This window comes from Lytechinus variegatus, chromosome 10 (genome assembly GCF_018143015.1).
Source record: "Lytechinus variegatus isolate NC3 chromosome 10, Lvar_3.0, whole genome shotgun sequence".
Classification (NCBI taxonomy): domain Eukaryota; kingdom Metazoa; phylum Echinodermata; class Echinoidea; order Temnopleuroida; family Toxopneustidae; genus Lytechinus; species Lytechinus variegatus.
The window spans coordinates 812800-840488 of record NC_054749.1 but is presented as its reverse complement, the minus strand read 5'-3'; the positions used below and the strand labels follow the sequence as shown (position 1 = coordinate 840488).

Genomic DNA, 27689 nt, shown 5'->3' with positions numbered 1-27689 from the left:
ATTTACAAAGAGGTATATTTCAGACATGCATGTAGATTAGATGTTAATTTTGTTTAAGTTTGATGTGTAATCTGTCTGTTGTATTCAGATCATAAGGATACCTGAAGATGCTGATGGTCTAGCTGATACAAGAATCCTTGATTCACTATTACAGGTGAGAATAAATATCTCTAGGAATCAAACTAATATCATCAATCCAAATATATATAGCATATGGCTAACAAATAATATGCAGTTGTTGGCTGTCTATATAGTTTGAGATCTTGAAAGGATGGGCCATGTTAAAATAAACATTCATGTTCTCTGAAATGACATCCTTTCCAGGTTTCCCAGCCCATCAGGAAAATCAGGGAAAATTATTTTATTTCTTCCATTCAGGGAAAAATCAGGGAATTGGATTTTGAAAAATGCCTCTGTTTCCGGAGATAAGATGTGGAGGATCATTTCATTTATTTCATTTTCAACAAAATATAAATCAAGTAAATACAATCATAACAAGTCAACATCATAAAAATATATATCAATGTCATAAAATCAACTTGAGAAAGACATGTTAAAAGAAAGTTACATACAAAATAATCATGTGTAAAGGATTTGTGATTTATAATTTGTGAAAATGGAGGATCCCACTAAAAAGCTAAGCTTTTTTATTTTGGGCTCCTCAAAATATGACAAACAAGAAGTAAATTTTATATATACAAATCAAAATAGAAACCATGATTGCCAACAGGAGACATCATTAAAAGAAAAAATAAAATAACCAAAATATACAAAAGTTATGCAAAAAACTCAGGAATGAGAAACTATAGAAAGAAAAGCGGATGAATGAGAGAGAGGGGAAAGGGGGGGGATGGGGAATGAATGTGAGAACTGCATATGAACTATCATTATGATAATGATGATTGACTTTCATGGTTTTTTAAGCCACATTACATGATCCATTTGTGATCCGATTTTGGGAAAATGTGTAATTGCATGTAATGTAAACAATCAAACCTATAAAATCTTTAATGATCAAAGTTACAAATGGTGGTGTGGATACTCAATGTAAATTTTATCTATTGTGAGCCTCCCTGTAGGAATTCAATTCCAAAGCATAGTGATGCCACAGCAATTTGCTATTGGCTACAGTTGGAAGCCTTTATGGACTGACCACAAGACTTACAAGACCACAAGACTTAAAAGACTCCGACCACATGACTTACAAGACCACAAGACTTACAAGACTCTGACCACAAGACTTACAGGACTCTGACCACAAGACTTACAAGACCACATGACTTACAAGACTCTGACCACAAGACTTACAGGACTCAGACCACAAGACTTACAGTAAAGCAAAATTATGATTTTTTTTTATTTGTAGCATTATTTTGAACTTCAAATAAGATGATTTTACTTGTTTGAAATTTTAAAATGGAAAGTTATGAGAAAAGTCGTATGTCAGATTTTACAGTGTAGGACAGGCTTATTGCATTCTTCATATTGACTTTGAAATTCTCTCATGCACTTCTTTCAGACGTGGAGGAGCACAGGACGTCAGCTCATAGGTTGCTTCTCAGCAGCATCCAATGTAACTGGTATCCTAGTTGATACAGTTGCCATAACAACCATCCTCCATCGACACAATGCCCTTGCTTTTTGGGACTATGCTACTGCCGGTTAGTACATTGCTTGATCTCATAATGCTATCTCTTTCAAGATAGGATAGTGCTTTTGTATAAATTTGCTTGATCTTGAAAACAGTATGAACAAGATGTAGGCTTCAACAGATCAATGTTATAATATACAGTAGAATTTAAATGCTTTAGTAGGTGTGTGTTTTAGAGTACTTGAAGAAAAATGCTTGATCCATCTTTCAAAAGTAATTGTCTTGCTTGCAGTATATGTTGTTAGGCTCGGCAATCTATGATGATTTCTAGCCTCTTAACAACTAATTTTTATTTCATTTCATGAGATGTAATCTTAATGGGTGATTGTATTAGTTAGTTTCAAATGTAGTTTGGGTAAATTTAGAAACTTGTCTATAAGCTTGTCTATAAGCTGATGTGTTACTATTCAGATATTTTCTGCATACTTTTTAAACCAAAGGTTGAACTTCACAACTTGTGAGCTTGCCCGAAGCATACCCAATATAGCAGCATGATATCAGCATTCTGCATTCCAAGTAATGTAGTTAATTTGTAAGGAAGAACTTGATGGAAAACTGTATCATTATTTTCCAGGAAGGGAGCATTTATCAGTTACAAGAGCTACTTTTATAATAATTCATCAATGTTGTTTATAAACATTTTACATTTAAACTCTGGAAAAAATGAACCATTCAGAATATCCAGTGATTTCTTCCTTTTGAATTTACCTATTTTTTTATTCAATCTTTTGATTGCATTATTCAGGACCATATGTGGAAATAGACATGAATCCTGTTGTTGCAGGGTAAGTTTTGATTAAAAAAAAACTGATATGTTTGAATTTTACTACGGAATGAGAGAATATTATTGAATTATTCACTGAGACTGCAGAACTTCCCTGATTATCATGGGGATTTCCTTAAAATTGTATTTTTTTTTGCAAAAATCAAAGTTTTTGATGGTATAAATATTAAACCATTGATTACTACCAACAGAGTGTGTGAAATGTAGATGATCTCAGAAAAGCAAAGGGGGAACCATTAAATCATGATGGGATAGAGAATAATATACAAATGGCGAATAGGCGTGAGTGCGATGGTGCGAGATTTCACATGAGGTGAAAGAAAGATGCTCTATTCAATGAGGCGTTAGCCAAGTTGAATAGAGTGTTTCTTTCGCGTACAACTAGCTAAGTAGGCGGTGAACAATAGTGATAAGTACATGTAAGAGGTGCATTCCTTTTATAAGTGATTCTAATGATGTATAAGTCGTATTTTTGTTCCTCCGCCTACAGTGGTTGGAACCTTTATGTTTAAGGTAACAATTTTATTAGAATCATGAAAGCAGTTGAAAGTTCTACAAGTTTATCATGCAATAGATTTCATATCTGGCACTGGTGGAGGTATAATTTATACACTGCATAATCAATAATCCAACTTGCTTTACATTTTTACTTTTTTTTCAATTCAATTTATTCAAATTCCATTCAATAAAAATACAAGATACAATATCAGAGAAAAACATAATTGGTACCAAAGCAATTAAACATACATGAATACAAAATGAAATTCGGGAGACTGCAAAAGTAACAAAAATAACGATTGTTTTATTAGTAGTTCAATCTTTCTCTCATCTCCTGTTATTTGAAATAAAAGTCCACTTACCCCCCCACACTAAAATTAGAAAGTCATAAATTGAGAATGTCCAATCCAATTTCTCTCTTATGCCGTGTATTTTTCAGAATTCTGCCATCTCTGACCTCCAAAGATGCCATCTTCTTGTCTCCTCATAAGTTTGTTGGAGGTGTAGAGACTCCTGGGATATTAGTATCAAAGAAGGCCCTCTTTGTTAATCCTAATCCAACTGGTGGCGGTGGCGGTAGTGTTTTCTTTGTGAGTATACAAACTTTTTATTTCCTGATCTGATTGCCACTTGGTCTTACAACCAGCTCCTCTAATTGCCATTTAGCCTCTTTACCATTTGGTCTAATTTCAAGTTAGGCTATATTTTGCCCGAGTCGATCCGGCCTGCACAAGGCCATCAGTCACCGGTGCAATTTCGTCCGGACCAGTGCACCACTTAAATAATGAAAAACAACAAATTCAGAGTTCCCAAAGACTATGAATATCAACCATTTTTCATGTCTTTATTTTCTTTTCTAGATTTATAATCAAAACTTTCCACCGGTGCCTGCACGAGGCCGTTGGTCACTGGTGCAATTTCTTCCAGACCACTGCACCACTTAAATAATGAAAACATAACAAATTCAGAGTCCCCAAAGAATATGAATATTAACCATTATTCAAGTCTTTATTTCCTTTTTTTAATAGATTAATAATCAAAAATTTTCACATGATATATATTTCCTAACTTTCAATCAACCAATCAGAGCTATGAAACTAATAGTGTAAAGCAGAATTTATCAATTTTCTTGATCAAAGAAAAAAAAAATGGATGAGTCAGGCTTATAGGCTATACCCAATATCGTGTCATATCCACTTGGTCTAACACCACTAAGTAGACACATTGGAAATGAGATCAATTGGGCATTGTACAAAATTGATTTGTGCAAGTATGAATATTTTCTTTGCTTGCAAATCAAGTTCTGTTATCAATGTGGAGTGTTTCTATCTGTGCCATAGGTACGGAGAGAAGCTCATCGTTATCTGAAGCAGATTGAGATGAGGGAGGAGGGTGGGACGCCCTCTATTGTTGGTGCTATCAGAGCAGGACTGGTAATGCAACTCAAAGAAACTATTGGACACGAAATGATTATGAGAAGAGAGAAAGAAATATGGCGGTAAGATTTTGTTGTTGAGTTTGCTAAATGTTTTCTTTAAAGGATGTTTCAATGCATATTTTAAAATTATTTCATCAAAATGCAGAGCTTAATACAGTGATGATAGATAGCAAGACTTGAAGTAAAAAGTCAGCGAGCAGCACAGTCCAAAAAATTCGGGCGGCAAAAATATTGCGCGAATTGTTGAGGGGGGGGGCTTCTGAGGCCCCCTGGCCTAGATAGGGTTAAATGTAGCAGTAATTTGTATGAAAAGATACGCATGATTTTTTTCTTCTATGCCTCAGGAAGTAGAAAAACAAGTTTGAAATTACAAATGCAGTGTACATCCACTTTAATGAAAAATTATAATAAAGGAAAATGCTAGAGGTGTCCGAAATTAACTTTTGTTTACATTAATATTGTTTCAAATCCAGAAACGAGCTGAAAGTTATGTTAACCTAGGCTTAAAATGTTCAGTCAGGATCCAAAATTGTTGTGAAACTTACAACATATCTGTTTTATTTCCATTGACCCAGAATGCCACCCAAATTAGAGAATTGCACAGCATGGTCAGTCCGTTTTTTCTCCCTTGACACACCATGAAAATCCTCATATTCACCCAAACCAAATTCTGTTAGCTTTACATAAATGGATATTGTCAAAGATTCTGTCAAAAATATCAGGGATGTGAGAGTTCAGATTTTTTTTGGTTTTGATTTTCAGCTTTCAGCTTTTTGGGCTTTCTTCTGTACAAAAAGAATGGGAGCTGATTCTATTTCAGACTTTTTCACCACTCAACTTTTTTCAGATCTTTTTGTGACCTCTCACACCCCTGAAATATACTTTCATCTGATACGTGAAAAAAAATATCCCCTTGTATTTTTTTTTTCAATTTGGGGGACTTTTTCAAAGTGTAAACTTTTTATTGATACAGATGGGGATGGCCGGTCACATGTAATATATATATGTTCCATTGGTATCTTGGTCCACACAGCTCTGTTCTAGAACGTTTCTCCTCCTGTCCTAACCTGGTCATCCTAGGGAGTACATCCCAGCCACGCCTTCCTATCATCTCATTCTTGATACGTCATCCTCACACCAAACAATTCCTCCATCATAACTTCATCTGTGCTCTGCTCAATGATGTCTATGGGATACAGGCTAGGGGAGGATGTGCGTGTGCTGGTCCCTATGCACAGGTATGACGGCTTCCTTTTTATTTCATTCTTGACTCTGATTCAGTTACCTTTGTCTCTTTGATTTAGAGTGCATTTAGATTTATGAATATCACAGAGTTTAAACTTAATGTGATACCTTTGAATGAGGAATGAACAATTTTATATCAGCCGCTATTAGTATGTAAAGAAATAAACTGATTTGACATCAGCTTTTCTTATCATAATGACTTTTATATGTATTTTGATATGCCCGTCCAGACGTATTATGGTATCACGCTCGGTGTCCGTACTTCTGTCTGTCCGTCCATAAACTTTTTCATGTAGATGCAATAAATTAAGTTTAACTTAACCTAGGCTCATAGAAATGTGTGTGTGTGATACCAGCCTGGATCCTAGGAAGCTTATTGATTATGAGGTCAAAAGGTCAAGGTCAAGGTTACACTCACATGTTTTCATCTTACCCTTCTGAAGTCCTTGTAAATGCGATAACTTTACTTTAGGCTAGGCTCATATAATTTGGTGTGTATAATACTAGCATGAATCCCAGGAAGCCTATTGAATTTGAGGTCCAAAGGTTAAGTTCACAGTGACATATTTTCATCTTACCTTTTTCAGTCCTTGTAAACATGATAACTTAAGTTTAACTTGAAGGTTTAAGGCTTAAGGCTCATATAGTTTGGTGTGTATGATACTAGCATGGATCCTAGGAAGCCTATTGATTTTTTTAGGTAAAAATGTCAAAGGTCAAGGTCACACCGACATGCTTTTATCTTACCCTTCTGAAATCCTTGTAAACACGATTGATTTAGTTTTATTTAACCTAGGCTCATATAATTTGGTGTGTATGATACTAGCATGAATCCAAGGAAGCCTATTGATTTGAGGTCAGATGGTCAAAGGTCAAGATCACAGTGACATGTTATCATCTTACCCTTCTAAAGTCTGTGTTAACGCGATAACTTTAGTTGAACTTAACCTAGGCTCATATAATTTGGTGTGTATGATACTGGAAAATATCCCAGCAATTTGTTGATTTTGAGGTCAGAAGGTCAAAGGTGAAGTCGCCACCTTCCACTTTTCTTGCTTGACCAATAACTCCATTTTCCGTGGTAAAGGTGGGCATATTATGTGCTCGCCTTAGGTACACTCTTGTTGGTTAATGAAATCACAAATGGAGTTGTGTGATATTTTTGTGTAACAAACTGTTCTAGGAGGAGTTTGTCATCAAAAGTGCATGTACGAACAATATTTCCAAACCTTTATGTGATCATTTCCCAACACAGGACCTGCTTGGTATTGATGAAGATTTGGCAGAGCAATTTGAAGATATGTTACTTGAAGACAGGTAAGTGAATATAATGCACAGATTGGATTAATGAAGTAGTCTTCTTAAAGTGAATTTCATTTGAAAGCATTATACTTTGACCTGATGTGTGGTCAAACAAAATTATTTTTAAAATTTCTTTGAGAAAGGAAGTATTCTGTGTTTCCCCTATTAGGGAGTTTTAGATTAAAAAAAACTCAACCCAGGAAGTGGAATGTTCTCTCCCTACGACCTCAGTCCCATTTTCTCTACAGTGGCCTTACGGTGAATCGAAAACAGCTGTTTTTTCAGTTTTTGTCTCACCTGCGAAGCAAAGTGAGACTATAGGCGCCGCTTTTCCGACGGCGGCGGCGGCGGTGGCGGCGGCGGCGTCAACATCAAATCTTAACCTGAGGTTAAGTTTTTGAAATGACGTCATAACTTAGAAAGTATATGGACCTAGTTAATAAAACTTGGCCATAAGGTTAATCAAGTATTACTGAACATCCTATTAGAGTTTCATGTCACATGACCAAGGTCAAAGGTCATTTAGGGTCAATGAACTTAGACCATGTTGGAGGGATCAACATCGAAATCTTAACCTGAGGTTAAGTTTTTGAAATGTCATCATAACTTAGAAAATATATGGACCTAGTTCATGAAACTTGGACATAAGGTTAATCAAGTATCACTGAACATCCTGCATGAGTTTCACGTCACATGACCAAGGTCAAAGGTCATTTAGGGTCAATGAACTTTGGCCGAATTGGGGATATCTGTTGAATTCCCATCATAACTTTGAAAGTTTATGGATCTGATTCATGAAACTTGGACATAATAGTAATCAAGCATTACTGAACATTTTGTGCAAGTTTCAGGTCTCATGATTGAGGTCAAAGGTCATTTAGGGTCAATGAACTTTGGCCGAATCGGGGGTATCTGTTGAATTACCATCATAACTTTGAAAGTTTATTGGTCTAGTTCATTAAACTTGGACATTAGAGTAATTAAGTATCACTGAACATCCTGTGCGCGTTTCAGGTCACATACCAAGGTCAAAGGTCAATGAACTTTGGCCGAATTGGGTGTATCTGTTGAATTACCATCCTAACTTTGAAAGTTTATGGATCTGATTCATGAAACTTGTACATAAGAGTAATCAAGTATCACTGAACACCCTGTTTGAGTTTCAGGTCACATGATCAAGGTCAAAGGTCATGTAAGGTCAATGAACTTTGGCCATGTTGGGGTTTTTTGTTGAATAACCATCATATCTCTGTAAGTTTATTGTTCTAGTTCATAAAAAGTGGACATAAGAGTAACCACGTATCACTGAACATCTTGTGCGAGTTAGAGTAGTATTCAAAGTCAGCACTGCTGCTATATTGAACCGCGTGATGCAGGTGAGACGGCCAGAGGCATTCCACTTGTATTTTTTTCCACAATTTTATTTGGTACCCCCAAATATTAAAATGTCTGTTTTCTACTCGCCGTAGAGCAAATTTGACTTACATTTTAACACTGTGTTCTCCTTATTAGGGAGCTTTAGATTTCACAACCTAGCCCATGACACGGAATCTTCTCTCCCCTTAAATGCTGCATTCTTCTTGTTATTAATGATCAGTAAAGTTAAAAGATAATGTATCAGGAATGAGAAACATAAAGGTATTGATTTTGAATCAACAGTTATTGTAATAATAATGATATTTATTCATCATCGTTATCTCAAGGAAGCAGATACAAAATGATTTACAGAGTACTGTATAAAATGTTTGAAGTACAAAACATTATTACGATAGCAGAAATTCTGAATTGCAGTAACAATGTTTACACAATAGGTGGCCTGTAACAAATTCCAAATATGTATCATAATTAAATATTAAGAAGTATCAAGAGAATGTGCACTTACAAAAGAAAGATGAATAGAGAGGGGAAAAGAAACGAATGATCGAGAAAGAGAGTTGGGAGATATTTAATAGGAGGGAGAGAGAGTGGTACTCATATTGTGTTTTTCTTTTTTATTTTCCAGTCGTCTTGATAGGGTTCATCTTAGGAGGTACAGTGAATATTCAGAGAAAGAGATTCTCAGGTAAATCATAATGTTTTATACCATTTTATCATGTTCAGTAGAATGTTTATGACTGTAAAATAATTCTATTTTTGTTTTTTCTTAAAAGAAATTGCTGTCTATTGAACTTTACATCTAGGCCCTTCCACACAAAACTTAGGCTTAGCAGTTGCTTGTCAGGCTGAATTTTAGGCTTGATTATGTTGATCATTATGTGTAGCCAAGTATGTAAATCAATTGTAAGTTCAATCGCTAATCTTTGTACTTCTTGTGTTTATAATACTGACTAATCTTTGTGTTATTGTGTTATATTCTTTGTCTAAAAATTTTAAAACCAACCATCCAGCAGTGTCCTAGAATTTTCAGCATGTCATTGAACCAGGGGTGTGAGAGTTGAGATTTTTATCTGATTTCAGATTTTTATGTTTTGATTTTCAGCTTTATTTTAGCTTTTTTGGGCTTTCCTCTGTACAAAAAGAATGGAGCTTGTTCTATTTCAGACTTTTTCACCACTCCTCAGCTTTTTTCAGATCTTTTTATTTGTGACCACTCACACCCCAGTTGAACTCTAGAGCAAATGCAAATCTTTAAAATAAAAGCAAGGAAAATGTCTTTTTGAAAGTTCAGTGTGATTATTTTTTTTTTATTCCCTCTGCTGTCATTAAACCTTTTATTTTTATTTATTACAAAACTCCATTTTCTTTGGGTATGAATATTTTTTTTGAATGGAATTTATTTTTCTAGACCTGGTTTTGCAAGACTCAACTTCCCATTCTTCATGAGCGAGGAAGAGAAAGACTTTGTCATGGAAGCCGTTGCCATGGTTGCAGAAAATGGATGGAAACTTCTACCACAAGTAAGATTTGAAAAAATGCCTTAGTTTGATTTCTATACACCTTCTGACTTTTCATTCTACATGCCTACAAAGAAAGCACTTGTATGTTTGAATAGAGAGGACCTATAGCTTTCTGTTTTTGTTGAAGGAATAAGGGCTACTGGAACTATTGAATTCAATTTGTTTCAAACTAGGGTCATCCTATCAAGCAGTTTTAAAGAAGTTCTTTACAAATTGCAATGACTGATTCTTGATAAAATTCAGCTACTTATGAATGAATTTGACAAAATATCTTGACAACTTTGTCAAATTCAATGTATGTGAAACTGAATATTAAGTATGTGTGATAAACTGAGGAAGAACTGTTTGAATACTATACATTTCAAATTGAGAAGCTGTGCATCTGTCTTTCCACAAGCTTTCATTGCCCATGTTTCAAGGCTCAATAAACAAAATGGAGAAAATGTTTTACATTTCAATGTCATGAGGTCAATACCACTGCTGAATTAGCCTCTTGTCGAGGCCCTGGCGGCTGCTTCCTGAGCGAAGCGAGGGATTTCCTAATTCGCGAAGCGAATTAGGCCTGGGGAGCGCAGCGAGCCAGGGCCTCTTGACATCTTGAGCTGAATTACATATTCATGAGGAGCATCTTCCTAATGAATATACATGAGTCATGAATATTATCGGTCACCTTGTAAACCAATGAAATGTCAAAGCTGTTTCGTCCGGGGTTTGGAAGACTAGTAGTCCACTATTCTGCAGGAGATTTATTTGACTGCGGGACACTAAAGGGGATATAACCAGCAAAATGCTGCAAGTAGTACTAGTACTATCTGTAACAGACCCATCACCGCCCAAAACTTCCCGGGAGATAGGCCAGGTCAGACTCTAGGCAAGGGGAAGCAGCAACTGAACATCTCGTCTCCAGCATTCCCTCTCTGCACCGCGGAGATCGATAATCGACGCATACAGGCATAGTGGACTCGTATGAAAGATTAAATTTTTTCCATATCCTGTGGGTAACATCTCGTCATTTCAGTGCATATTTAATTTCATCGACTTGCAAATCCTTAAATCGGTCAATATTCCGCATGTTAGAGGCATATTCAATGTTCTTTGATATTTCGTCATCTATCTATCTATCTATATTTCTATCTATCTATCTATCTATCTTTCTATCTATCTATCTATCTATCTTTCTATCTATCTATCTATCTTTCTATCTATCTATCTTTCTATCTATCTATCTTTCTATCTTTCTATCTATCTATCTATCTATCTATCTCTCTCTCTCTCTCTCTCTCTCTCTCTCTCTCTCTCTCTATCTATCTATCTATCTATCTCTCTATCTATCTATCTATCTTCCGTAGTACATGTTCAACCCCGAGACAGGAGAGTGGAAGCATCAAAGACATCAGGTCTTTGAGGATCGTCGTTGGCTTGGTTCTATCTCCTATACCTCTGGTCACATGACCTATCCTGAACCTCGTGTGGTCAAGAAGAAAGGTTCCCTGCCCAATGACTATCAGGTAGATAGATTCACAGTATGTTCTGAATTGTAATTGGAATCATTTGTAATAACTGGATTAAATCATGAATAGACTTATCACCAATTGTAGTATCCCATTTCATATTAGATTTAGATTTATTCATTTTCCGTTCACAAAGCACAACAAAATCAAACAATACATAGTCAAATTTAAAGTACAACATCAATCGAAATGAGGTATAAACAATGAGAACTAATGCAAACTAAAGTAACTTTGACTATGATAACTATGTAAAACAGAACGGAGGGGCTTGCCAAGAAAAGCGAAGCTTGAATGGGAGGCAAGCCCCCGTAACTTAGTTTCAATACGTATATTACAAAATCATAGTATAAAGGAGAGACAGAAGACAGTTTAAAAGGAGGCTATACAAAGGAGACTGTTTACAAATATTACTAATGTTGGGACGGTTATTTTCTGTTTATCGGTAAATGAAATTGGAAAATCTATTTTGGTATTTTACTTTTTGTACTGAAAATTCATTGAACTTACTTTGCTATGTACATTTTCTATGCCGAAATGGAATTTCAATTTTAGATCAAGTGGAAAGAAAGAATGACAAGATTTCAGAATGGAAGCTCGCTTTTCTTGACCATAATGCTTCATTTCTGTATCCATCCTCTATTTCATATATATTTGTTATTGCCTGTATAATGAATAGAATTTCCATTGTGGTCAATAGATATTGAATTGAATACGGTGAATTTGTACGAAATGCAATATTGTTTTGAAGTATTAGTTATGGGAAGTTATTAGTTATTAGTTTTAAGTCTCCGGACTGTGAACCACAAGGTCCGGGCTTCAAATCCCACCATAGCACTAGCTTCCTTTGGCAAGGCGTTTATCTACATTTGCCAATTTCGGCCCAGGTGTAGTAAATGGGTACCGGTAGGAAGGAATTCCTTGAATGCTCGATGCGCCCTATCAGGGTAGCCGTGCTAAAGTCGGGGTAATAGTATGCAGCGCTTAGAAACACTTGTATTAAGCGCTATATAAATGTTGCATATTATTATTATTATTATTATGGGGTAGAGAACTGATTTGTCATCATAACAGAGTTGAACTGTATGGTCAATATGAACACTTACATTAACTCACAGGTTTTTATGGTGTTATGAGATGAACTTTGTTTTATTCGATAGTAAGAGAGAATGAGGAAAAACATTTTCATAGGTTGGGAGGATTAGTGATAATTCTTAATTTTCATGTATTAATTGTTTTAATACAGCACTGCCTCCAGCTAGCCGAAGAACTCTTTGTGAAAGCAGCAAAGGTAGGAAGGGATTTTTTTAAATCAATTCTTCTGTCATTATGCCCTCCTCCAAGAAAATATGTTTGTTGCAGTAAAGGGGGTTTAAAAAAGGGGGTCGTTCAGTTGTTTTTTTCCTTCCCATATCATGGTTGATTGAGTAGAAGAAATAACCAGTTGTCTCACGATGTAACAAACGTAGTTTCTCACATCGTGAGACAACTGTTTATTTCTTCTACTCAATGCTTCACCACAATGAACCTCTTCCACATCATCATGGGTGATGTTCAACTGCACCATTCGCTAGTAAAAAAAAAGGGAGAAGCAATGAAAATTAAGGTTAGGGGGGATTGAATTTGAATAAAAAAAAGTGGGCAGGTTTGACAAGGGTCCATCAGGTTACGGCAAACAATTATTTCTTCTTTTGCCCAATAAAACTCTCCTTACAATAATGGAATACCTTGTTTTTATCAGACATCAATGAATTCTGTTTATTCACTGTTGAGATGACTTAAAGAGCTTGTGAACATATCACAAGTTACCTATCAAAGCTTTTTTTTAGCATTGTGGCCCACTGAATTAGTATACAATCACAAGCAGTCCAAAGACTGAAATATATGACTGTTTACAAAGAGAATCATAACAAAGATGTGAGGAAAACATTTACAAGCAAATATTCAAATAAAATACACAAATTCATACAAATAAAAAAAAATTAGTATAAATACATGAACTGAAGGAATGGGAAATGAGACCCAAAGAGAAAAAGGAAAGAGGGGGTTAGAGTACAACCAGGACCCCAAAACTGTCCATCAACAAGAGCCCCAAATCAAACTTAAGGAACCCAAAACCACACACAAATATCCTAATACCCTTTTCATAAACCTATCCTCCAATTAGCCGCCTAAGAGTAATGCGGATAATTCAATAAAAATTGCGTTCATAAACTCCGAAAGTAAGCCGCATTATTTTTACGAGCGCCCGTCCTGAAAAAGGCGGATAATCGCCATGACAACTGGACACGCCCCCTCCGATGCGGTTGTGTTGGAAAAGGGTGACCTTGTGACCGCACCATGGCAATTATCCGCATTATTTGGAAATGCGTTCATAAACTCAAAATCTTATCCCGATGCCGCTATTATGCGGATAATAGCAGCATCAGAGTAATGCGGATAACTCTTGTCCTCCTCCAATTTTACGACCAAATTATGCTGCTATTAGCCGCCTAATTCATTGTAATTGGGTTTATGAAAGGGGTATAAATCTCAGAGGCCCGAAATCACAATAGTGGTTTTGAGAACCCACAGTTGAATCCATGGTTTATGCAGAATTCCAATGCTGATGCACGCTTTTGTCACAGTTACCATGGTTAGATACGCTATTTTATTCAGTCCACTGTTTGAAGAGTGGACTCCTGAATAAAACAGTGGACTCATGAATAAAATAGCGTGGATAACCACGGCAACAGCCGTCAATTTGGCGCACTGTGACAAAGGCGCGCATCAGCATTGTCAGCATAGTCCAATAAAATGACCATCCAAATCTTGTAAATAAAAGATATGTCAAATAATTGTGGTAGAAATTGTGTAATTGCCCAGAATTTAATGTAAACACTGCATTTCTGCATGGCAATAAGTCTTTTTGCAAATGATTATGGTACACTGTCCCATATTGGTTCTTTTCTTTTGGCGATCCTAAGTTTGTCACTTTTCAAGGTGACAATTGACAGAGATTTCAAAGAATTTCTCATGAAATTACCGGTATATATTTTGTGTGATTAGTTAAATTTATCTTTAACTTTGATTTTGTTCCAGACTCAGATCCACCACTTGCCCGATCAGACCATCCTGTTTGATGAAGGAACAACCAAGCTTAGATGGTTTATGCTTCCGAGTGAAGCAAACAAGGTTCTTAAAGGCAATAGGAAGACCATCCAAGCTTCCACTCTTCCTTTTGAACCTCCATCCTATCCCCTGACGGAGGGTGAACTGGGTAAAAGGAGAGAACATCTTCAAAGATGCCAGCCTTCAGTGACATCTACAAAGATTCATGACCGTGTGAAAGGTCAAAGGTCAGTTAGTGGGTCATCATATGAAGACGGATTGGAACAGAATGATAAGGATGTGGTCTTGGGTCAGAAACCGGGAGAGGATGACACCTTGGATGATGGTAAGAATGTTCACCAGAGGAGCAGCAATGCACAGAGATTTGTTGATAGTGTTATTGAAGGGTTTGGAGGGTCATGTGATGCTTCCTCAATATCACCTGATACATCACATGATACATCACCTGGTAGTAGTGAGTCACATACACACTGTGTCATACTGCAAGAGGAATCAGAGAACAAAGGGTCAGGAGATATGGTAGCTGATATATGTGAAAGAATGCCAAGGTTTTCCAAAGGTAATAATGATGTTCCTGATATTCTTGGAGAATCAAGTTTAAGTGACCAAGATCGATTGATGCAATCAGGATGTGAAAACACCCTTTGTAGTGTGAATGATGATACGCTTGACCAAGATGGTTCCGTTTTACCAAGGACGAAAGAAAATGATGGCATAGTGAACAAAGATGCAACTCTTGAATTTTCTCTGCAAAAGGAAAACTCTAGTAGCAATACAAATTCTGATGGTTGCCTACCATGTCAACAACAGAGTAGAGCACCTCAATGTGACAATGCTCAAGGATTACAAGATGACGTCTCAATAGATAGTGATGTTTGTCAGAAACTTCAAACTCCTCCAAAAACAGAAAGTAGTCATGACAGCAAGGGAGAACCTGCAGTGAAATTCAAAGTGCCACCTAAGAAGATCTTCAAACCTACATTACAGGTAAAAAAATTCTACTTTTAGAGTCAGACAAAATGAAAACCTTAAATGTTCTAGCATTCTAGTTATCAAAATATTGGTATTATAAGCATACGTGCTTTTCAGATGTAATTTATGATATATATGATGTTCAAGTAGAACTCCTAGGCTCGTATTCTGAAGTTAGGTTTAACTTAAACTCAGGTTTAAAGTTGTGGTTTAAGTATGGATAGCCAATTGTTACATAAATCACTACAGTAAAGATATATTTCAGCTCACTTGGCTCTCAAATCATTCAGAATTGTCTAGGAAGTATAAATAGATGATTGTCTTCACCATTGATGAATCAGGAAAGAGCACAGTAAACATAAGAAACATACAACGTAATAAAAATTTTGACACTTTTGGCTTCCCATAATTTTAGCACAGATTTATACCATGATCTAAGTTAAACCTGATTTCAGAGTACGAACCATAGTGTGCTGACTTTGTTATAATTTGAAAATGCTAATAATGTATAAATTTTGATATTAATACATACAGCTCCTTGGACATGGTTTATTGATTTATTTCAGGCTTTAGAGGATTATAAGATGTTGCGTGATGGAGATCGTGTTTTAGTTTGTTTATCTGGTGGCAAGGATAGTCTCTCTCTGCTTCATACTCTCAGACAGTATCAATTTGCTGCAAAGAAAAATGTAAGTTTATTATGTAGTTTTCATAATTTTATATATATATATATACAAGTATATACATGTATATATATATATATATATATGTATGTGTATGTGTGTGAACTTATACATGTACAACAGCTTCAGCAACTCTTTTATTTAAATATTGTAAAGAAATGGATAAAGAAAACAGTGGTAGGCATTTCTTTACAATATTTTAATAAAGAGTTGTCAAAGCTGTTGTACATGTATAACTTCACACATTTGTATTCTTTCTCCCATACGTGTACTGTATCAAAGCACTTGCTTTGATCCAGCTGAGGCATAGCGGCTTGTCATTGTTCAAAACCCACCTACACCCGACAAAGGAAATTATAATTGGTATGGTGTCGAATATCTTACTTTCTGACGGTCAGTCGGATCGGGGTAGCCCTAGCCACTAACCAATCTCTGTGAGTCATATCGATTATTTTGAAAACCGGTGTTCGACAGCTCTAATTCGATCGAACATCGATGCATCGAATATTGAAGGCGGGGAAAATTTAGTCTTTTGTTTTTGCGTCGATGCGATGCGCTTTGCATATGCACTACGCACTGACGGTATGCGCTGGCGTTGGCCGGGTGAGCGTTGCACAAGCAGATGACAGAGCAAAGTTCGTTTGTATTTTCCATGATCACAAAAAAGGCCGGGGACCAAAGCAGAATTCTTCCCAAAATATCTTCAACAATGATATTTGCAGATGACAACATATAAGTTTAAAATGAAACAATAATAAAGACATGAATCACGCAGAGTCGATCCGAATGATTTTCGGTCGACTAGCATTCGCAGTCCATTCACCAGCCCCGTCCGCAGCTCCGTACACTCACTCTCCCGAAACGACAGGCGTGCTTGACGTCAGCGCCAGCAAACAAGTGCAATCAACGGAGAGCGCTGTAACTTGCCTGAGATTGTGTAGTTGGATCCAAAATGAGCTCCAAATAAATTTATGGGAATAAATACGTAATTTTCTCTGGATGGTCATTTGATTTGCTATTCAATGATGATATAACGATTGTGAGGAAAGATTGTGGAATATGAGTTATGACGATGTTCGAGAATTAATCCTGATAATGACAATCCAGTTTTTTAGACGCAATTGAGCATGCGATCAAAATAAATACGAATGTTTCGAATCGAGCCCTAAATTCATCTAAATTATTCTATTTAACAAGATTTTATGGTCATACTAAGAATATTGACGATGTCAGCAAAGTATGTTATGTTCATATGGAAGAAATAATAGTGGGATTATTTTTATTGTTATTCCGTCTACGTCTCTGGACGTCTCCTCCAAGCTCCGAGAAAATAAGCACAATGCGCATGCGTGTTTGATGACGTATGACATATTTTCCCATTCATGAAATCAGAGCCCAAAGTTGGGCACAAACTAGCTTCAAATTGGTGGGAAAAAATATCAAACGCAATTTTCTCTGTTTTGTCATGTAAAATGTTATTATATGGTGATATTACGAACTTGAACAGAGTTTTTGCATGTAGACAATGTTCGAGAATCAATCCTGACGTGATGATTATTTTTTTAGACAAGTGCACTAGCTCGACTCAAGAAGTCAAGTCGATCGTCATGAGATGTCCGCCATTGAAAATTGAAACAAAATACAAACGTTTCACATCAAGCTCTAAATTCATATTAATGATCATATGCAAATTATTGTTAAATATTACGATTAAATAATGTTCGATGGTCATGATTTTAATATTGTTCATGAAAGCAAGATTTATTTTACGTTGATCGCGTCAATTTCCGGCCATTTTCTGGTTTGATTAAAGAACAGTACTGCGCATGCACGATCGATGGCCATGACTTCCATATTCATGAATTCATCGTGCATAAATTATCTCTGCACGAGCAGACGAGTAAGACTCGAACTATGATCGAAATAAACTTCAAATTAATGGTGAATAGCATCATAATTACTCAATCGGTTTCATTTTGGGGGCAATAGAAATCAAGTAAGTAGTAGTAAAGTTGGACATTACTGATATTTTGATGATTGATTGTGTAAAGTCAAACGAATCGGCCGGCCGACGTACAGTTGTATTTTTTTTTTTTTCGATGCACCGATTTTGCAAAATCTGCACCGGTGTTCGATGACATCGATCGAACACCGATTTTAAAATCGATTCGACTCAGGCTTAGTCTAGTGGTTAAGGCACAGGCGTTCAAAGCTGGGGTACCGGGTTCGATTCCCGGCAGATACATTTTTTCGGCATCACCAATTTTTCCAAGAGGGTAGATAGCTCTGGGGAACCTTGATTTAAGCTATGCCTACCATTCCATTTTTTACAAGAGAATTGAAAGACAGTGGGCTGACACAAAAAAATTATGTAATAACAAAAATATTTTGATGATTGGTATGAACGTTAAAGGCTAGTTTGAAGGATTGAGGTTTCTTTCATATACATTTACTTTGCAGGGAAGGAATTATTAAGTGATTGCTGAACTTTGGGGCTATTTCTTTCATTTTAAGGAATCCTCCTTTTTTTGCAAGACGAGCAATTATGCAAATAGCATTTATCTGCCATATATATATGTAGATTGATGTATTGATTTTCTAACTATTTTGAAAGCAATATGGTCTGTGACAAGGGTGAAATATCACAGTACCCTTTTGTATTTACTGTTTACTTGCTCAATTAGTGCCTATATGGTTTTTATGTATTGATTTTGTGAACAAGTGATATTGTAATGATGTAAATGGAAGATTGTATTCATTACTTTGTAGATATTGTGACAGTTTGATTAAGCTCATATAGATTTTCAGGAGTTGTCATAAGAACAGATAAAGGAAGACAACAATACATTACATTGTCTCATTGCTGATTTAATTTATATGAATTTAAAAAAAAATCATAATCTTCATCTTTCCTTTCCTCAGGGTATAACCTTTGACCTTGGAGCAGTGACTGTTGACCCACAAACAGCCTCCTTCAATCCTCGACCTCTCATTGGATACCTTGCCAAACTGGGTCTGCCCTACTTTTATGAAGAGCAATGTGAGTAACAGGAGACCTGTTAGGGTCACTTCAATTAAATGGGAAGTTCACCCTGAAGAAAACTTTGTTGTAAAGATGGCAGAAAATATAAGAGAAATATTGGTGAAGGTTTGATGAAAATCTGTTAAAGATTAAGAAAGTTATTAGAGTTCAAAGTTTTGTATTTGTGACGTCATAAATGAGCAGCTGCCCCATATGTTATGTAACATAAAATTTTGTATGGTTCCTGATGACTTAATTTTGTTTTCTATTCATGATCGGGTGTGAAATGATTTGTCTATTGATATACAAAAGGTACAGTGAAAACCATCTTCAATTTTCTGAGAAAATGACATTTCATTGATTTTTTTACCATTTGCTATGTAGGAATGCAGCTCTCATATGACGTCACAAATCAAGTAATTGAAATACTTATAACTTTTTAATTCTTTGATGAATTTTTCTCAAACCTTCAGCAGTATTGTTTATTATTTTTCTACTACTTTTACAATAAACTTTTTGTCAGGGTGAACTTCCCCTTTAAATGGTCATCCTTTGTCCGTCTGACCCCAATTATTTTCCATCATCATTTCACTTCTTCTTCCTCTCTGGTGTATTATCATGCTATTCTGGTTTGCCGGGACCAGCTGGTGCAATACACTGGGTGACCACCTTACTATTTGACGAATGGTGTATTGGTTTTGACTTGCATAGGTTGTGATTCTCCTATATTTGGGATGAACATTTGTGTATTTTCCGATGGGCGGAGTGTTTTCTAACTGCATTCACACCTGCACTGAATTCAGTGGTGAGGCATGCCAACTTGCAATGCTAGCATCAGTTTTTTGTCTCGCCTGAACAAATTTCGGCAGAGACCAAATGATAGCTTTTCCTGTAAGTCTGTTGGTCCACATGTGAGCCCATGAGGATGATGGGGTCAAAGGTCATCTAGGGGTCAACAGTTCGAAAGATATGAGGTCATGTCCATCCTTTTTGGGAACTTTTCATGCAACTTGCTTTCATTTGTTAATTTCTACATCAATTTTGATCACACTTGGTTCAAATGATTCTTGGGTAATACCACACGTGTGTTCATGAGGATGATGGGTCAAAGGTCATCTAGGGGTCAAATGACCACATTGCAAATTCACTGATCGCCAAATCAGGTGAGACTCGTGGTTCATGTACCACCTTATTTTTGTTAGATGTCTTTCGGCATAAGCTAGACTCAAACCCATGCATGTTGAGATCATACGATCTCATCTGAAACAGGTGCTCTTACCAACTGAGCTACATGTACATGTATGTCACTTGATGAACTGCTCTAGCCATTATAATCTGAGAGAATCCCAGCCATAGCGTAATTTCCTTCAGCAACAAATGTATCCACATTGTGCTGCACTCGACCCAGGTGAGGTGAATGGGTACCCGGCAGGATTAATTTCTTGAATGCATGAGCGCTAAAAGGCAGGTCGAGCTAAAGCCGGGGTAATAATGATAATAATAACAACACACCTCAGAATAGAATATTTCTAGATAGATGGTGCTATATTAATGCCTATTATTATTATTATAACCTATTATTTGAACTAGAAAATAGAGAAATAATGGAATACATGTAGCTCTTATGAGAAGAGCATGGCAGACATATCACCCAAAGGTGTGGAGTGAGTGTGATCAATATCATTCACTTGGAAATGATCACAGTTCATACTATGTGAATACAAACGAACACAATCAATCCAACTTTAATTTCAGTGATTGCCACTCCAATTCATCGTACGCACCACGAACCGTCCTCTCTGGAATAGATACAATGCACTATCGCGCCTCGCGATTTCACCACGAACCGTCCGCTCTGTTACGATGCCCACTGTAGCGTAAATAATTCACTTCAAGAATATATAAAGATACGGGATGGAAATTTGGAACCTGAACTTTCAAACGAAGACACCGGTAAATAATTTGCTCTCCTTGTAGGTGCACTTATTGCTGGTTTTAAACAAGCTTTTCTTTAAATGCGTTTTCTGCAACACTAACTTTCGCATTGAAGTACGCAGAGAGGACGGTTCATGATGCGTGTGACATTATCTAAACAATATCTCTGCCTATGATTTACCTTTCATCAAGGAGAAAACAATATATTACAAATATTTTTAGAAACACTAAGGTTTAATATTCTATACGTTGAATCCAAGGTATCATTGATCAAGCAGCCGCTTTGCCTGAAGGATGTGATTCTATTTGTAGTTTCTGCTCCCGTATGAAGAGAGGCAGACTTTATGCATGTGCCAGGAGAGAGGGATACAACGTCCTTGCAATGGGCCAACATCTTGATGACCTCACTGAAAGGTAAAACGTATAAAAAGGGATTATATGGCCCATATTTTGAACTGTGGTTTATTTAATTTAAACCTTGATTTAAAGATATGGGTTAACTATGGGAAGTCAAGTCAAGGGTAAATTTGTCAACTCTGTCGACACTGAAATCATTTATAGTTAGCTGGGAATGATAAATAAAATAGTTTTCTTCACCATGGTAAATTTGATTAAAGTACTTTGATTAATGTTTGTGTTTTATATCTTCTGAAACATTGAAATATTATATTATCATGGACCTAACCTCTGTTTATAGTTTCAATACCACAATATTCTGATATTATCATTACATGTATATCATCCAGTGAAACATGAAATATATGAGAGTATTTTTTTTGTGTGTGTTTTTCATTTCTAGTTTCTTGATGTCTGTTTTCCATAATGGTCTCCTAAGGACAATGAAAGCCAACTACACAGTCAAGTAAGAACCATAATTGACTCAGTATAATAATATTTAGTGTTTTTCTGAATCAGGAAATAAAGAGATTAATCATATATGATAAATAGAATTTCATAGTGGTGGATAAAACTTGATGAGATTTTGATAATTGAAGTCGGTCATTAGAACATGGCATTTAGTAATCAATATTGACATTTTTGAATTGTTATTGTATTTTATGGCTCAGAATGGGATAATACATACCATAAATATTCCAAGAATTGGGGAATATTGGATTCGTAAGGAATTGCACAAAGCAAAGATGAGTGCAATGTTAGACCTAGCAAGTTAAATATTTTGGGTGTCTCATGAAGGAGAGCCATCCAATGATGTTACTTTTATTGATCATTATTCATTAAAGGTCAAGTCCACCCCAGAAACTTGTTGGTTTGAATCGATAGAGAAAAATCAAACTAACATAATGCTGAAAATTCATCGAAATAGGATGTAAAATAAAAAAGTTATGACATTTCTAAGTTTTGCTTATTTTTACAAAACAGTTCAATGAGCAATTCAGCGATATGCAAATGAGAGAGACGATGATGTCCATCACTCACTATTTCTTTTGTTTTTTATTGTTTGAATAATACAATATTTCAATTTTTACAAATTTGACAGTACAGGACCAACTTAATTTAACCATAAACTGTTAAAATAATGGTCATTCCACATGTTCAGGGAGAAATAAAACATGGTTCACTTGACAAGGAGAAAATTAGAATACAGTGTATTTCGTATTTCATATACCAAAATACAAAAGAAATAGTGAGTGGGTGACGTCATCAGTCTGCCAATTTACATACAGACCAGGATGTGCATATAACTGTTTTGTGAAATTAAGCGAAACTTTAAAATGTCTTAACTTTCTTATTTTACATCCGATTTCGATGAAATTTTCAGTATTTTGCTAATCAACTTTTGTTGGGATGGACTTGCCCTTTAAACCTTGCAATACAGTATGATAGTGCACAGCAAGTTTTGTACATTGGCCAATAGGAATCTATCAGGTATCGGTGCATCATGCAGTCTTCTCTGATATTGCATAGGGATATCAAGTGGACCAGATTATACTTTTTGAATACATTACTAAAGACCCAGTATAGATGATATTATTCATTTCTTACGTCAATGTATAGGTATGGTGCATGAAATATGTAAAGTGCCCCAAGTCTGAGGAGTGCCCTTTGTCTGAGCATACACGTATCTGCGCGATTCTATGAATATAAGATACACAACGACCACAAAATTTACATCTGCAATGCTTAGACAGATATTCATGAAAAAATCTTACTCAAAATGGTGGAAAAATATTGAATTTCAGGCATTTCATGTGACAGCCTCAAGGTGCAATGTTTCTCATAAAAATCCCTAAATCGTTTTTTAATGTGAATGGGTGTGCAGACATGGGGCACCACTTTTTTGTTCAATCTGGAAATGATTGGCCAAGGTATTTTCCAAGAAAATCCTACATTTCTCTCAAATTTTTATGAGATTTCTGGCACCAAGGAACATTATCAACTGAGAATTTTCGTGAAATAAAGAAACATAACATGTTTAATCCTAAATTAAATTTCAGGTTTGCAGACATGCCCCCCCCCCTCCATACTCATTTTGTGAATTTACTGCAGGCTCAGTTACATAAGCTTCAGAAGCTTCAGAATGCAGCTGCTCGCATTGTCACTTTGTCAAGTAAACACTCTTATATCACTCCCATCTTGTATTCGCTGCGCTGGCTCTCCATCAAAAATCAGATTATCTTTAAGGGGGGGACCATAATGGCCCCCCCCCCCCCGGAATGACAAGAATCAAAATACCCCGGGAGATTTAGGGTTAAGATTTTGTTGCTTGCTTTTCATAGTATTCTTGGATCAGCACCACAATACAGTCTTTCATTTATCAATCACGACAGACCAAGCAGGTCTTTGTGCTCATCCACTTCTGGCTTACTTGTCATTCCAAAAGTTTCAAAAACTGCGGGGGAAAGATCATTTGCTTTTGCATGCCCCACTTTGTGGAATAGCCTTCCTGAAGACATAAGAAAATGTACCTCTGTTGAAACTTTAAAAACATCTTCTAAAAACTTTTTTTCTTCAACTCTTAGCTCTTTATGCGCCTTGAACACTCTACAGAGTTAATTTGGCGCTTTATAAGTCACATTATTATAATTTATTCCCTATATGTCCTTTATTTCTGTTCTTACTCTACAGAGAAGGTGATCTCAGAGTTATTAGACCATTTGTGTATGTCAGAGAAAAAGATCTTAGGGACTTTGCCGAACAGGTGAGATCTCTTCTCTCTTTCTTCCTTTTTTTGGTGTTGCTGAAAGAGCTGTTGTTTCTATATGAAGTGATCCATTCCTAAATTAGGTTAGGAATATTTCTAAAGTTTTCTTTTCTTTGTCTTAGTATTTATTTTCTTTTGTTTTCATCCTCCCACACCCCTGCCTCTCAATCTTTTCCTTCCTTTTTCTTTCTTTCTTTCTTTCTTTCTTTTCTTTCTGTCTGTCTTTCTCTTTCTCTTACATTTTCTTGTCATTCTTTGTGCCTTGCTTATTACATCTCCCCTTTTATTCTTTTTATTTTTAACAGGCCAAGCTTCCTGTAATACCAGAAAACTGCCCAGCCTGCTTTGAAGCACCAAAGGTAATTGTTCATTCTAATCTTTCAAATATTCTACTAAATATACCAAAACAACAATATGATAAAAATAAATTGATTTATATTTAAATAAATACCGGGTAGATTAAAAATTTGGGGAAACTTAACGATGCAATTATGTTGTTTATATCATGGAATAGTTGCCTGTTAATTTTGCTACAATCGGACACTCGGGGGAGGGTCGTAATGGGAGAACTACGGTAGATAGGAAATCAGTGTAATTGGATGAGAAAGACATATGCCTAAAATCATATAGCTTCCTTATTTATTGAACAAATATCTTCTCATTGTATTCCTACCGCAATCTTGTATCTCTTTCGATGCCACACAGGAACGTCACAGAGTCAAGCAGTTGTTGGCTGCCCAGGAACTTTTGTTTCCACGGTTATACCCCAGTTTACAAACGGCTCTGAGACCTCTCATGTCAAAGAATAAAACTGGGATGGAATCTACCCTAGCAAAGATGAAACATGACGAGGATGATATTGATTTCTGATGGAGGAAGGATATGCTTTACATCAACGATCTTCAAGGGCTCTCAAGTCAAGTCAAGTATGGAGGCGCGATAGCTCAGTCGGTAGAGCGGGGGATTCGTATTCCGGTGACCCGGGTTCGATTCCCACTTGGTGCGCTAGTGCCCTTTGTTAAGGCATTAATCCTCAGTACCAGGTCCTTCGGAGGGGACCTTAAGCCGTCGGTCCTCTGGTTGCTTGCTTACAAGCATTCATGCTTTCTTAGCAATCAGGTAAAAAATCACCAATCGCCAATCAAGTTTCCAGTTGTAAAATGAAATATTTCACTGATCCATGGACCGATTGAGGCACTTAAAGGAAGAATAAGGCTGCAATCAAGCCTTCAGTAGTCACAGGCACTAATGTAACATTGAGTTCTTATTATGTTGGAAAGGCTAGCATACTGGAAGGATCCTTAAAGGAAACAGTGTAGATGCTGACTAACAGGCTTGTTAGATTGTCCTTCCATCTGGGTTGTTTAAAAAATCAAGTTGTGTTTGATTTTGGTTGAAGTTATGTATGATTTCCTGTAGCAGGCCCCAATATATAATAATGAAACAGATTGCCATAAGTCGTGGCCAGAATGAGAGTGCTGATGAACCAGTGACAGGAATAGTTAAAGCAACAGTGTACAAATGACACTACTCTCTGAATAGTATTTTGATTTTACTAATTATTTCAGGATGTTATGTTTCTCAATACAGTATCACAAAAGGCGATAGTTTGCACCCATTTCTAATTAATTGACACAAGTTAGAGGAATACTACTATTGTGAAGGATAATTTGGAATGCCCAGTAGAAGTTAGGATAGGTAAACTTTATAAATTAGAAATTAAAACCTTTCTCTATATCTAAACCTCATTTATTTCCATTTTAACTTCATAAACTTGCCAAAACACGAGATCTTTTTATGTGAAATAGAAAACAGAGAGGGATCATTTCAGGAAGGCCCCACTTCATTTATTTTCCCCACCTGTCCCCACTTAGGGACAGGCGTTCTTAATAGAATTACCTTTTAGCTTCATCTGTGGATGTTCGTCAGCAAAGTTACTTTATAATTCCTTTCTTAGGTGGTCTGTCTATGACAAGTCACCTATTAATTTCATCAGAATTTTGTTATTTATTTTCAAGACCATTGTCACCACAATATGTCAAACGGGCAAAGTCAATTTTATTAAATTTCATGTCATCTATAAAGATATAAAGAATGCATATAGCGTCCTTTGACAAAGCGTTAATCTACATTTGCCACTCTCGACCCAGGTGTAGTAAATTGGTACCTGGTAGGAAGGAATTCCTTGAATGCTAGACGGACCGATCAGGGTAGCCATGCTAAAGCCGGGGTAACAGTATGCAGCGCTTAGAAATATTTGTATTAAGTGCTCTTAAAATGTTGCATATTATCATCATTAAGATAATAACAAGAGGAGCACAATTCACTTTCAGTTGCTATTTCTTTCTAGAATTCCACAACACAAGTAGTTTCAATACCATACTTTATCCGTATTATTTTTCTTTTTGCAATTATCTGTGCTAATGTTTGAATATTTTTGTGTGTGTCATCATTACCTTGTGAATACATCGCAATTTGGCTTTAGCCATGATGATGTCTTGATTTTTATTAATAAACCATTTATCTATCTATCATATACAGTATATTATTTGAATCTTGTGTTATTTCATTCCATTTTATACAAATAAATGATATGGAATGAAGTAAGTTGTTAATTGGCAAACAGGTTTTAAATGTTAATCATGATTATTATTCACAGTATTATTTATCATTTTTTTTATTACTGTTATACACATGAATTTGTTACGATGCTGCAACAAATAACAATGAAAAAAAAACAAAATTTAAACTTGATTTCCTTTTTTTTTATTACAGGAAATATAGGTGGATCAATCAATAACATAAAAATGAAACATCTTACATGTCTTGAAGAATCAGTTCTGATAATTATTCCAAATGATAGTATCCAGATAAAAGTCCAAGTTGGCTGGCGAAAATTCCTTATCCCTATCTAGGCCGGGGTATTTTGGGAGTTCATATGGCCGGGGGGGGGCCTCCTAGGCCCCCCCCTAAGATCTCGGCCGTCGACTGCGCGATCGCGCCGAAAATTGGCACGCGGGTTGCCTGGGACATAATCTACAAGATTGTATAGTAATTTATTTCATGCTAATCACTATTAAGTGATTATGCTAATTTATGCGTAATTAGTATGCGAAATCATACTTTTTCCTCTAACTCCCTAAATAAAGCTCCAAATGTACTAATTTTTGGTATAGCAAATCTTTGTGGTGTTCTTAGCAAGTGTACATGAAAAAAATTGCGATATCAAATCATTTTCTTACGTATTTTATTGTTTTTTGCAATTTCTTATGTATTTCTTTGTTTTTTGGCCTTTTGTTTTTCATTGTTTTTTCAATGAAATTTTTGGGGACTCTTCTGTGATCATAAAAAGCATAAAATAAATACATTTAGACCAACAAAACTAAAAATAATCATACATTTATGCATTTTGGTTGAAAACACAATTTGCATTGACTTTGTACACGAAATCACGTTTTTGATGCAAAGTTGGTCTCAAAA

At 36.0% G+C, this 27689-nt stretch overlaps 1 protein-coding gene across 1 annotated transcript in view; it reads left to right on the top strand.

Moving 5' to 3' along the window:
* Positions 1 to 25982, top strand: part of LOC121422784 — a 32221-nt gene extending 6239 nt beyond the window's left edge. The window contains exons 6-25 of the mRNA XM_041617972.1: positions 89 to 154; positions 1520 to 1661; positions 2397 to 2436; positions 3373 to 3523; positions 4274 to 4431; positions 5405 to 5609; positions 6872 to 6933; positions 8921 to 8980; positions 9704 to 9815; positions 11165 to 11323; positions 12570 to 12614; positions 14405 to 15421; positions 15973 to 16095; positions 19012 to 19129; positions 21307 to 21460; positions 21846 to 21908; positions 24134 to 24206; positions 24515 to 24568; positions 24915 to 25130; positions 25355 to 25982. Of these exons, the coding sequence (XP_041473906.1) occupies positions 89 to 154; positions 1520 to 1661; positions 2397 to 2436; positions 3373 to 3523; positions 4274 to 4431; positions 5405 to 5609; positions 6872 to 6933; positions 8921 to 8980; positions 9704 to 9815; positions 11165 to 11323; positions 12570 to 12614; positions 14405 to 15421; positions 15973 to 16095; positions 19012 to 19129; positions 21307 to 21460; positions 21846 to 21908; positions 24134 to 24206; positions 24515 to 24568; positions 24915 to 25079 (2967 nt within the window). The 3' untranslated portion in view covers positions 25080 to 25130; positions 25355 to 25982. The remainder of the gene's footprint in view (positions 1 to 88; positions 155 to 1519; positions 1662 to 2396; positions 2437 to 3372; positions 3524 to 4273; positions 4432 to 5404; positions 5610 to 6871; positions 6934 to 8920; positions 8981 to 9703; positions 9816 to 11164; positions 11324 to 12569; positions 12615 to 14404; positions 15422 to 15972; positions 16096 to 19011; positions 19130 to 21306; positions 21461 to 21845; positions 21909 to 24133; positions 24207 to 24514; positions 24569 to 24914; positions 25131 to 25354) is intronic.
* Positions 25983 to 27689: the final 1707 nt, after the last annotated feature.